This window comes from Bombus pyrosoma, linkage group LG5 (assembly GCF_014825855.1).
Source record: "Bombus pyrosoma isolate SC7728 linkage group LG5, ASM1482585v1, whole genome shotgun sequence".
NCBI lineage: Eukaryota > Metazoa > Arthropoda > Insecta > Hymenoptera > Apidae > Bombus > Bombus pyrosoma.
The window spans coordinates 6,472,644-6,486,193 of record NC_057774.1 but is presented as its reverse complement, the minus strand read 5'-3'; the positions used below and the strand labels follow the sequence as shown (position 1 = coordinate 6,486,193).

Sequence of the window (13,550 nt, the reverse complement as noted above, 5' to 3'; positions counted from 1 at the left end):
CCAGGCCAACGTTTCGCAGGGAATATTTCACGGGCGTGGAATCGAATCGCGTCGTGAAAACAAACATGTACCTAGATGCAGCAACGGTCAGTTATCCGGATGAACGGTGAAACGATCGATCTAAGAATAAATTGACTTTTTTTTTTTCAATCGAAATTGTTCAACATCGATCCGTTGTTAAGCCATAAATCATTCGAATGGCAACAGATGCGACGCGAACAAACGGCACCAAAGGATTGTAGTTGCACGGTGTGTGCACAGATGGCGTTATAATGTTCTCGATCGTTTTTGCGTTTCGGGTATCGATCGATTCGACTTTGCATCCATTATCTGATAACATGACTCCGGGTACCGCGCGTTTGACATAAAGAGACTATGATTTATTTCTCTTTATCAATGTGTCACTCTTTATAGCGATTTTCCACAGCGAAATACAGCGAGATTTCCGGTTTATTCGACGTCACCCACGTCGAGAATACACTTCGCGTTTGTTATGAGACGCGTCTATTGTTCCCGTTTATATTTTCAAACTCCACTTATTCGCTAGAGAACAAACAGCTCGTATAACGGGACAGTTCGTACAGTAGAAGCTCCCTAATTTCTCCGATTATCGATTATTTTCTATTCGCGTGAAGCTCAAATAAATTCGATCGACGCAACGACAATCGTATCAAATGTAAAATACATTTACAGTATATCGGAACGAAATTTTAATTCGCGTCCCATTAACCGGCGTCTCGCCCATTGATTCCACTTGTTTAAAAATGAACTCCTATCGTAGAATATCGTTACGAATGCTCGTGAAATATTACGAAAAATCGCCGCGAAGAAGATCCACGAACTCTTGTTGTACGAACTTTGCTCGAGCGAACCGTTTGCCTCTTCGTGAATTCGCACGAATAATCCCAATTCTGTTACAATCCCAATAGAAATAAATTACAGATAGGTTTATACATAAAGTATTAGCGAAAGATATTAATAAAGGAAGAATAATAATCTTTGCAACAGTTTAGCCTTCTGCGTGACGTTGTTCTGCACGGAAGCTTGCCTGGTAATCCTGATTCTGCTACTGAGGCGGACGAAGAACATTGGCGGCGAACTCGGCGGACCTTTCGTACCGAAGCTCGTTACGTCGCTGGTCCTTTTTTTCCTCTGGGTGTTCTACCTCATTATGTCGATCCTCGAGGCCTACGGCTACATCGAGGGCTTCTAAAAGGAGCCCGTTCAACGCTCGCAAACATCGGCCTACAACCGCTCCGCGTGTATCTTAAACTCGTCGCGTCCGCCAAGACGTGTGCTCAACGAAACGTTCTCTCGGCAAGTATAACGTGCACAGATTCCCTTCGAACATTAACGAAACCAATCGTTCCTTGTTATTACAATGCTACAAATACGTTACGTCGTTACAATGGTTCCTTTTTGTACTTTTTCTTATTTTTCTTTTTTTTTTTTTTTTGCTGGAGATAAGAAGACAAGGAGCATTTAGCTATTAGACGCAGTTGCAAAAATAACTGGAATTTCATGTCGTGAGAGAACACGATCGGTAGATTTTTGGCCAGTCAAACAGTACAATCAAAAGTACATGTAAAATTGCAGCTTAATCCGTCACAATGAATCAGAACGCATTCCTTGAACTCTTTCCAACTGTCAATGCAGCGCGGTAGAACTCTATCAGAGTAGAACGAAATCGTAGCTAATGCCCGATTAACGGAACTCCTATCGATCGAATCTGCCTATCGGAACTCGAAGTCCTACGATATGAGCGAGAAATAGTGATATAGTATAAGAAATTGGCAAACTGCTAGCACTGTCACCGCGAACGAGTTCAGGTAGATTTCTAGTTCTGCCGTAGCTCGGAAATTCTATCATTCTTACCATACTTGGCACGGTCTCGGTCTAAGAGCTTAAATATAGCGTCAGAGCCGCGCCGGTCTACTAAACAGCGAGGAATGGAATTCGGCTTCGTGCACGCGAGATCGGAACCAAACGAATTCTACTTTGCAGGAAGGAAAGAGAATATAAGGAGTTGACGGGTGCCCAAGAGAGGAATTCTTTATCTAACTGATTTATCATTGCTACTTTCAGGACAAAAGGGAAGTGGAATCGAAAGGGTGCGATTTCGCTGGCGAACGAACTGTCTGAACTGTGCGCCGGAAAATCACTGGTAGCTTTCACCCTCCCACACACGGGATGAACAACAACGAACGTGATCGCGTGGCGTTATCGAATGCGTGCATGTGCGTAGGTACCTGAGAGAATGAGCGTGAGAAAGGGAGAGCGCGAGTATGTGTGAGAAGGAGCGAATAATTGGGAAAGAAACGAAAGCAGTTAATCACAGGAAAGGGAAGAAGTAGAAGAGAAAAGTGAGTAGAAGAGGAGAAGGGAGGATATACGAGATGGACAAAGGAGAAGCTTACGTGTGCGAGGAAGTAAAGTGAGTTTGCCTTAAACGTAATTTAACGTAATAAAACGTACGAAAGGAACGCGTTCTAGTCTCCGGCCGTGGCTCGTACGTTCACGGCTCTTATCAAATAGAATGCAAGATAACAAAAATCAGAGAAGGATATATTATATACATATATTATATACACAGACACACGTACGTATAAATAGCGTATTTATTTAGTCCTTGATGGAACACAGGTTTCTATGGTATTTTAGTAGCGGATTGTATTGCCATTCCTCTTTCGCCAGAGAACGATGTCGCTAATTTTATATAAACGTATATTATCATACGATGCTCCTTTCCGAACGCTCATCGATTCTGTCGCGATCCCGCGGTCGCGATAAGTTTTCCGGGCGGCCGTAGAGTTCCGTTATATCGAAGGAAGTCGTAGATCGGAATCGATTTGCATGAGAAAAGTCCGAATCGCGACCTCACGCAGGAATACTACACGTAGATAAATAAGTTGAAGATATATAGCCGCGGCGAGAGCAAGGCAATGTACAGTGGAAGCGCAAATTATTCACCGACTCCCTCGCGAAGGGGAAAGATTCTTCGAATAGGAAGACAAACGTTCGAGATTAGAATCCCTCGGACGCTGGCAAGATCCCTTTTAAACGAACATCCTGTTTAATCGCGTTACATCGAACGTATTTGTCGATTTAGCCAATACGCCGATGGAGTATTTCGTTTCGACCGTGGTTTTGCCTATTCGCAACAAATCGAGCCGTGACTCTCGAACGGAAAATAAAAGGAGAGATAGAAAGTAATAGATGCGCGATCTCGATAATAAGCCAGCTCGCCGCAACGATTGCTTAGATCGTTACCACGATGAAACATGTTTGCTATTTATTAAGAATTAAATTAGGTAGTGCGACAAACATAATGAAAGACGCGTGCACGGTGTACGGCGGCCTTCGTTCGAATGTCGAAATTTTCATTGGTGTTCACTGCCTTTGATCGAGGGTCGCTTCAACACCTGACGCGTCGAGTAACGTTAAAACAATTGAACGGACATTAGTAGAACGACGTAGAGCACGTACGATGTAAAAGGAAAAGAAAAAAGAAAAAAAAAATAGAAGCATACGAAGAAGAAAAGCGAGCACGCGTTAAAAACAGCCGCATCGATACGAGCAATTGTGAGTTTCTGAGACCGTGTGCTCGAGGTTCGACATTGATATCGGATATCCGTCGGATACTCGAAAAATCACAGTGACTTATTAAACGTTCTCAGTGAGAACAACTGTTCGATTAATTTTAGCGAAACATTGACCGGCCGACACGTGGCTGAATCTATTGTAGTTGAACGTGTCCTTAACGGCCACTCGTCTAAAAACCTATAGTTACGTAGAGATTTAACTAACACTGCAAAGGTTGTAACTGACTAAAGTATTACTGTATTATTTTCACCGAGCACCGAGGTAATCGAGGAGAACACGTCCGCGATACGAATCAGTCTCGCGATACGGATTCTCATCGACGTGTCCTTGACTCTCGCCTTTCCGTCGTGGATTAAATATAGCAGAGAATTCTGCCGTCTATTAATCTCCGAGGAACGACAAAAATTATCAAGGTCGTTAAAACTTGCAGACATAGCTGATGAATGATTCACGCTCAGATCGTCGAACGAGCCTTATCTCCCTAGAATCGCGCGTAATTAACAGAAAAATGATAAAAGAGGCCAGTCGTAAAGGAATTGTGATCGTGTTCGTTATTTACGAGCGGATTGCGAAAGAGCCTTTAAACGATTTCCAAAACGATGTACGAGGGATAGGCGTGCTTCCCTTTTCGTCCGAGGACATGATGAAACAAGGGCAGTGTACCTGGGAAGAATCTCTCGATAGACGCAGAACGTAGGAGAACCGAATTTTCACGGGGAGCGAATCAATTCGTGCGAATACCAAGTCGTTTGCAGGCAGAAAAACGCAAGAGAAAACGCGGCTACGGCTTGAACGCGCGCGCGCCAGAGTAAAAAGACGCGGAAGAGTCGTGGAAAGATTCACCGGATGGTCAAGCGGAACTCCGACGACCCGGAATTCCGGCCAGAACACTCCGTCAATCCGCACCGTGCTACCGCGTTTCCTTTTGCGTCGAGTCGCAGATGGAAGCAAACCGAATCTACCGCAGAAACAGAGTCTGGGACTTGGAGGTCGTTAATTCTAAAAATCGTGTTATATAATCTTGTACGGTACGCTTGATAGAATGTTCGATTTTGAAATCTTCATCGCGTTTCTTCGATGCTTCTCCTGCGAAGAAAGAATTTCACCGTGAGATCAATCGAAGGTCGTTTGAAGATAGCTTCTGAGTCACTCGATGGTCGTAGGAAGGCTGCTTCAAATAACTCGACGTCGAAAGGAAATTCAAAGGAAAATACACGCACACTGTTACCGCTGGAACAGCATTTACTCTAGCAGTACAGTTTATACGAAGTGTCGCAGACACATGGTTGGTGCTCGACGAACGAATACCAAACGCACATAAGAAAATCGAAGCTATCATTCTTCTTCGATGTTTCCATTATCCTGGTAGCGAAGGCTACGATGAATTAGTTTCTTTGACGAGGCTCGAGATGTTATCCGAGCCAATTACACTTGCCAACTTATCGCGTGAAGGAGCAAGAAGTAGCTCTTGCGAAGAAATAGCCTTCTCTCGCAAGAATAACCGTTTTCGTTGTGAAACGAGTCTACCAACGTGTATTTGATCTTTAATCGGGATATTTGTTTTCAAATTAAGAGGATCTTTTGTACGCTTCGGCTCTAGGTCTAGGAAATCTTTCACGGTTCGTTTCTTAAAAAATTCTTCGTAGAAACTTACCCGGAAATCTGAACTTCGTACGTAGCTACTCGGTCGCAGTTGGGAAACGATGGAGGAACGATCTCGACGAAGCATAGTACGACATTCCGTGTACAGTTGTCGATTGATCGAATGCCACGCGCGTAGATTTGCTCTAAATCGATTTCGGTGATTCCTGATGGTCCGCGAGAGGGAGAACAAAAAAATGAATCAATCAAAGGAACACGATGTGAAAGTTGGAGTCTCCGTCGAGTTTCTTCCCTTCGATCTGCCTGCAAACGACGCTAGCGGAGTTAAAAAACACGCGATCCCTCGTGAACCTTAGCCAATTACGCGGAGTACTACCTTCCAGTGTACGCCGTATAACCGTTTACACAACCCAGCCGAGGGCCTCGCGTTTTATTTCACTCCATTTCGCTCCGGAGGTGGGTTCGGGTGGAAGGGAAATTGATGTTAGTAGGGTGAAGCAAATTTTTAAACCAGAAGAAGCAAAATCTGCGAAAGCATCGTATAAGCGACCACACACGGCCGTGATGTCAGCCAAAAAGATCACAGATATACATATGTGTGTATAAAGGAGAAAAGAAGTATATAGTGTATGTATACATACGATATAGATATTTTAATAAGAGAACCGTTCAAAGAGATTTAATATATATACATACATATACAGATATACATATATATATATATATATATACACATATACATGTATAAGTATACACATACAGTAGGACGTATGTAGACGACACTCAATAGCAAAGCGTTGAAGTGATAAACCGTAAATGGGATCCGAAGAGTTGCCAGGTTCTCGAGGCTCGACTGCTGGACGAACGATCGTCACCGATACAAGAGAAAATTATCGAAGCCTTTCGATCGCAAGGGAAACGTCGTCGTCAACCAACAAGAAAGAAAGAGAGAGAGAGAGAGAGAGAGAGAGAGAAAGAGAGAGAAAAGAAGAAGAAAACTCGTCGATTTCTGTTCTGAACGAGGTGCTTCGTCGCGACCGTGCGTTTCATCGTCTGGAAACGGTATGCGCGTGAAAATACGTTCTGCTACTAAGTACCTGATTCACCTTTCAATTTGCTTTCGGAGAGCAACTTGGCCGTCTAAACGGCTGTCCGTTGCTCGCTAACATAGCCATTTTACTAACGTGTAACGTTCGATGCTTAACTTTTCGCTCGTATGTACCATTACAAACGGAATCGTTCTATCGTAACTCTAAACCTCCTTCGCTCCCTTCGAGGAACGACGTCTCCTGCAGGTCGCGTCGCGCCGTTTTTCTCGCGATCGGATGCGATTCATCACTGGCGATTGAAATTCACACGAGCCGGAAGCTCGCTTGAAATTCACAGGATACAGAATTTCGTGGCGCAAGTACATGGGAAGATCGATAGGGTGTTTTATAGACGTTGCAGCCAGTTGCACCGAGTCGCACACGGAGAAAATGGAAGCGATTGATCAGACGCAATCAAAAGTGCTACGCGTACCTCGACGATCGACACGTCCAGCAGCGTTATCGGCGAGAATTTATGGAAACGGACGATCTCTCTTCTTCGTGCATTTATTCCAATTACTCCAATCATCCAGTCTCTCGTGCAAGATCCTTTCAATCCTGTTAAGCGGACTTGCAACAAAACGAATTCAATGGCCGCGTGTTTATGCCACGGACGGTCGTTCGAATTCGCTCGTTTTATTCGCCGAGCGTCGTTTTTGAAGCGGCACTATCTTCATCCTCGTTTTACATTTCTTCCCTTGTTTTTCCCCCTCTTTCTCTTCTATTAGGAGCATCGTCGCGAAGCGTCCCCAACCTTGCGAACGAACAAGTTTGATTCTCATCGACAAATTTCGTTGCATCACGCGGCTGACGCGTGATCACTGGACCGAACGATTAGTTTCTACCTTTTTTCACCCGATGGAATATTTTGAAATTCGTGTCGTTGTCGAACGACAGCTCGCGGATAAGTATTTTTCACTCGTTAGAATTAGGTCGAACGCTGATTAAAGGGAACGTTGCCGAGTGCCGTGCTCCTATCGTCTGGCCAAAATTCCAGCGTTTCTTTCACCGAATTGTATCGCACTGAAACAAATTGGAAACTCGGACAACTAATTTCTTAATTGAACTCGCGATAAAATAAACGATCCAGGCCATTCCGCTCGAACGGAAACGAACAGCCCGGCAAACAAAATGCAAACAGACCACCGGGCAAAACCTCGTAAACCGAAAGTAATGGAAATTATAATACTCGCTCGCGGCACTCGAGGATTTTCCATTTAATCATGCCTACCGATGTTTCCTGTTTAAGTAGATACTTAGAATCGAACGACAGCGAGCGGAAAATGTGCTTTGCTCTTTGATGGACATTCTCTATTTGTTGGAATTTAAGAACGTCGTTTTCTCATGGCCAGCCCCAGCTCCCGTCGACGTCGCGAATCGATAACGAAAACCCTCTGTGGAATTGCATAGAGTCGAGAGAAACTCGCTAAAATTTGCCGCTGATATTGCAAAGGTTTTCAGATACCTTCGAGCGAGTAACATTGATTGCAAATACGTCGCATGGGATGAGAGACATCGCGGGTCGAGCAAAATTGATAGCTCGAATTCGCGTGATTCGATGCTCGTCGGAACCGACGTCTCCTTTGACGCCGATTTCTTTCCCATTTTCCCTCTTTTACTTTGTACCAGGTACTCTGTACCGGTTATACGAACCGCGTATCTGCGGAGAAAAAGAATGCGAAACAAAAAGAGCCTCCCCGAGGCGATCGGCCATCGCTGGCTCGACTTAAACGAATTAGAACAACTAGAAACGCATCGAGCGAACAATGTTGTCGCGTAGGTTGATTAAATCGAATACTTTCGTAATAAAAGATACTTTGTTAGGCGGCGAGCCAACGTGTTTATACGTTTTGTATTTTCTATACAAAGGTGTTGAACGATCGCGACGATTAGTTGGATAGAAATTAGCAGGGTTTTAGTTTAGAAATTGGCATTTCTAGATTACGTACGAAGTATCGATCGGTAGGATTTAGTTGTTATCGAAAACAAAGGAACCAAAACCGGTAGATGCAGATTCTTGAGATATATATAAGACTTGAAAAGACTCGCGGAACGAATTTTCGTCCTTTTATCCGAATATATCAAATCGAATTCTTCAGACCAATTTCCATTTCTTCACTTATCACTTTCAGTCGTATCGAAAACGGTCCCGATGATTCCGTTCTTCTGGTCACTATCAATTCTACGTATCTATGTATGTATATATATATATATACGCGTATATTATCCAGAGTTGCGTATCTTTAACAACAATTTCGTTGTTTCTTTATGACAATCACGTAGAATCATGTGGCTGCGTTAGTAGGCTGATTTAACATCGATAGCTACCACTGATTATCTATTTTCACTTCTAACATCTTCAATTGCTGTGATTTTCAAACGAAAAATTAACTAAAACATAGCTAGTCGATTTTATAGTTAGCGTAAACGTGGGTAAACTAAGTTCGATTAAAAATAAAAAAATCAAATCGCGCGGACCAGTGGTAGCCAGTTGGTTTCTGGTTATGATTCGGTTGTTGTGCAAATTATCACTGAAACAAGGTATCTGCATCGATCAATTAATCCAAAGAATCAAACTTCACGGTTATACGCACAGTCTGGACCAGCATGTAATTGCAAACTCGAACAGAAGAATCGTCTATTGAACGCGATATTGTCTCTATAGTTTCTTCGGTATATGCTAGTTTCGACTTTCGTCCGTTGATTAGTCAACTGCATACGCGAAACGACCAACGTTCTACAGAGAGAACCTTCCATTCGGACCAAACAATTCGAAAGCGAATGTTCGGCGAGTCGTCGTCTGTGCGCGAAACGCGCAGCAATTTGACGACAGTGCGAGTAAATCGAACGACTATCGTTTATCGTTGCGACGATTCACGCGCAAATCGGAGACTCGCGAAACGAACCGACGAACTGGCGTGAGAAATAAAAACGTAACTTTCGTTCCCGCAGCTCGTCGAATCGCTCGTATTTTCTTTTAATCGAAACGTTTCTCCTTGACGAGATATATCGGTGTATCGGGGCTGGCCATGTCTCTTCTACAAATAAAGCTAAACGTACTAAACTTACTATACCCACTAAACGTATCGAGATTTCTATTCGATTTTACTCCCACGAAAAACTATTATACTTGTACACTTTTATCTCTCATTCTCTAAAGTACTATACACGCTATAGGTTATAACTAAAACAAAAAAAAAAAAAAAGAAATGTATTCCTATCTATATATCTACGTATATACACGAGATCCCTGCTCTTTGATCTATCGATCAACGTTTGTCTTTAAATCGACGTCTTTACTCACCGCTTGCACGACTCTCGTAGAGACACCAAAGAAACATAAAACGATGCGTTATTAATCAAACATAAAAGTATATGTAGGACCATTTGGACTCGCGTCGCGCGATAGTATCGTCCTCGATGAACGAATCGAGGATGTCGCGCGTTATCCAACGGCCCGGCGTCCTCGCGCTAAAAGAAAAGAAAGGCAAAGAACGAAAAAAAAAAAAAAAAAATGAGATTCGACGAGCGAAAAAACAACGGCGACCCGATAGAGAGAGGACTCGCTTCTTCGTTCGCGATGCCGATATAAATAAGAAAAGAGTTATAAGAGGGCGGTCGGGCCGTGTTCCTTAGAAACATTTCGAGAACTAAAGTTGTACCGTAAGATATGAAAACTTTGTAAAGTAGATAGCGGAAAAGAGTGGAGGTGGAGAACGAGGGGTGATATTCTCGGAGAGCGGCACTCGCGCTAATGGAGGAAGAAAAGCGTGCGGAACGAAATGGAGAGGTGGATGCACATTGAATCTGAGTTTTCTACCGTATAAGCGTAATACAACACAAAATACTGCTCGCCAGTAGACATTATAAACGATGTATATATGTATTGTTGCGTTATTGCCTAACAACTTAACGATAGGTGCGTTAATGCGATCGGGAGAATTAAACAAATAATAAAAACAAGTAAAACCTTCTTCTTCCTTGGCATCAGGGACATCTGTCCGATGATTAGGACGAGTGTAGAGAGTATCGATACCTTATAATTAGCCATGTTGTAAATAGAAGATGAAGATTGCTGATTTTATGAGATTTACGAGTGTCATCGATGCGAGATCGAAGGAGATCGTTCGTTCGACAACCGTACGACTATCGTCGCCGGTTGTTTCTTCGACTATTTTAGTTCCTCTCTTTCGACCATCGTCGAAATATATTTACGAGCACCGGTTAGTAGAGTATAGAGCACCTGTAAAGCATATGATTTTTAGTTGGAGCGAACGGTTCGTCCGTTTGCTCGCATCGGCGATATTCAAGTTCGTCGTTTCGTTGACCGTTTCCTCGCAGGTCGTTCAGAGGCCTCGAATAATTCTCGCTGTTCGATCGATTGCTAATCGTAAGATCCACGGTGGACGGCACACGTCCCGTTAGCGCGTAAGAATTCCGACTAGAACTTAAGCCCATAGCGAAGATTTAAAAAGAAAAAAAAAAATGTAATAAAATCGAGAAGTTGAATGTAACGTAAAAGAGGAAAAGGAGAGAAAAAATATGAAAAAGAAGAAAAAAGAAGTTTACGGTTAAACATAGCGAACACCGCAGAAACGAGGAAACATTCTCCGTGCCCTGAGACATTTCACACGGATTCTCCGCTGTTCTTTCCACTCTATCCATCTTTGTCGCCCTTTTTATCCCGTTTCTTTTTTCCAATCCTCTCGTTCCTCTGATCGAAGGCGATCGATCTGCCACGATGTTGCTTCGAATCGTTGTTGAATCTATACGAATCTATACGATTGCTACTCCTGTTCCTTCTTGCCCTTTTATTTATTTCCCTTTCGTATCTTTTCGCTAGCATTTCCCTTCCCTCTTCCTAATCCCATCCGTTTCCTAATCCCTTTCGTTCCTGTCGCTTTGTTCCATCTGATTCCAAGTAACTGTGCGTTCGCCGCGTTTCGATACGTCACGCACGAACTTACGTTATCCGCAACCTTTGCGCCATACAACGAAATGCGATTACGTTTACGTTGCGCTCGTAAAAGCGTTCGCACGATTGTATATCGCTTGAATCGAGAAACTGTTTAACCAACCTAGAGCAGGCAGTCACGCCTGGCGGGAAGGTCGAGACTTATCGCGTAATCGTATTGCCGCCGATACCTCCCCAAGGAGGCTCGAGCAATTAACCCACTCGTACAACGAGATAACGCGATGTACGGTAATGAACAAAGCGTCGCGCTCGTCGTTACTACGCCCAACTTATTTTGACCCTTTCGGCCAACAAATTCGCAGAACAAGATATAGACGAAGGTCACGGATGAAAAACACGATAAACGTTTTACGGAAGAGCAATCTCGAGATTAAACACGTCGTTGGCCAATTCCACGTCACAATTGTCTTCGCCATTAAACACCGGGATTTTATTGAAAAACTTTTATCAAATTGGCTTGTTTGATCGATGAGTCTCGTATCAACGAAGGTAGATTTGCTCGCGAAATATCGTCGATTTGTATTACATTTCGTATAGAGATACTTGTTTTCGGTTAGCAAACGACGTAAAAGTCAGAGGATGAAGGAAAGGCAACTCATCGTCTGTCCGTCGTGTGGCCTTCGAATCTATTACGAACGAGTATATTGGAATTTCCAAAGCAACCGACCTACAGTAAAGTCATATCAATTTAATTCTTCGTCCCGATACGTTTACTTTGAGGATCGCGACCCTCGTAACCGCCTCTCTAACGTCGAGCTCGTCTATCCAAATGGGACTAACTGGAGATAAAATCATTGGCGAACAAAGACTCGATAAAGATGCAAAACGGTGTATCTGTGCGCCGAAAAAAATTCTATATCTGTAGGAGGAAATCGACTTGAGATAGGTCTGAAAGATAACCAGCAGCCTGGAAGTACCCGGTGTCCCATTATGCGAAAGTATCGATCTTTCCGCTTCGTTCTTCTACTATGAGAAGCGATAAAGCTTTATGTTCCGTCTTCTATGTATAATTCCTATTGTACAGGAGAGCAAGAAAGAGCCGGGGTCCGGTTCCTTCATAAATCGTTGTAAGACGTTAAGCCGTTTTATGCTTACGCTCATTATTATTGGCATTATTATATACTGTGGATTCGTCGTTCGTCGCTTGCGGCCATTCAAGTGCTCTACGCGCTTCGATCGAACGAACGTGGTGAACTGTTCGAGGATTCGTTTGTCTGCCCTCCCCCTCCTTGAACGACGCGCAAACGACGAAGGGACGAACAACGTGTTAATTGTTGATGTACGATCTCGTTGAGAACCCCTGAGGAAAAACAAAACAGATAAGAAAAAGAAAACTAAAAAGAATCGAGCCAAAGAAGCTCGTTGCGAGAACGAGCAGTTAGAATGTGAGCGAGAGGAAGAGTGCGAGAGAGGGAGAGAAAGGAAGAGAGAGAAAGAGAGAGAGAGAGAGAGAGAGAGAGAAAGCGACGGAAGCCGCTTGCCTTCGACGCAACGAAGAAATATTCCTCTGGAAAAATCGAGGAGACTGAAGGAAAGGTTAATCGTTAGGCGAAGAATCCTAAGAAACTCGCGTGAAGTCACACAAACTGAAGATACAAAGCCAAAGAGATATTTTAGAAAGAACTCGTTCTACGTGTACGCGATGAAAGACTCTTTCTTCGTCGTAGTCGGTGGTCGATCTCGTTGCTCGACCGCAAGCGGATCACGCGTGCCGAAACAGCATTACGCGATCGACTAAGAAATCAATTAATTGTAACTGAGTCGAAAGTGCAAAATATACAGACATTAAATGTTATTTACATCGGCGCAGCGATTGATTCCGATACGTTCAGGCTCGGACCATGTCCCCTTGCAAACGCTCCTGCCCACCAAAGCTTAATTACCTCACGAGATCCTGATAGTCCAGTTGGTCGTTCAACTTTCACGAATAATCCCAGAGCCTCGATAAACCGTGAGAAACTTTCGCAACGAATCGACCGAGCGCGCCAACCCCTGCGCTAACCCACCGACCGACCGATGGATTCGTTGAATCATTAACCGACACCTTGAACTTTAATGGACGTTTACGGACACCGCTAAGTGACCCGTTCCAGGAACGACGTGGCCTAATACTGTTTAATAATTTTCATGCCGGAGTCTGATCGCCGTGAAACTTTAATGGATCGTAATGGTTCGTAAACTTAAGACCTTTCGTCGCCGTTTATCACTCTGTCTTACGACCACCTTATCCTCCCACGTCGTTTACATCGCCATCCGCTTTACTCGTTCGCCATACGCGAAAT

The 13,550-nt window shown here is 43.6% G+C and overlaps 1 protein-coding gene across 3 annotated transcripts in view; it reads left to right on the top strand.

The window, feature by feature from the left end:
• Nucleotides 1-13,063, top strand: part of LOC122567707 (sodium/calcium exchanger 3) — a 121,681-nt gene extending 108,618 nt beyond the window's left edge. For all 3 annotated transcript variants that reach the window (XM_043726585.1, XM_043726584.1, XM_043726582.1), the window contains 2 exons: nt 1,009-1,317; nt 2,086-13,063. In XM_043726585.1, the coding sequence (XP_043582520.1) occupies nt 1,009-1,213 (205 nt within the window). In that variant the 3' untranslated portion in view covers nt 1,214-1,317; nt 2,086-13,063. The remainder of the gene's footprint in view (nt 1-1,008; nt 1,318-2,085) is intronic.
• Nucleotides 13,064-13,550: the final 487 nt, after the last annotated feature.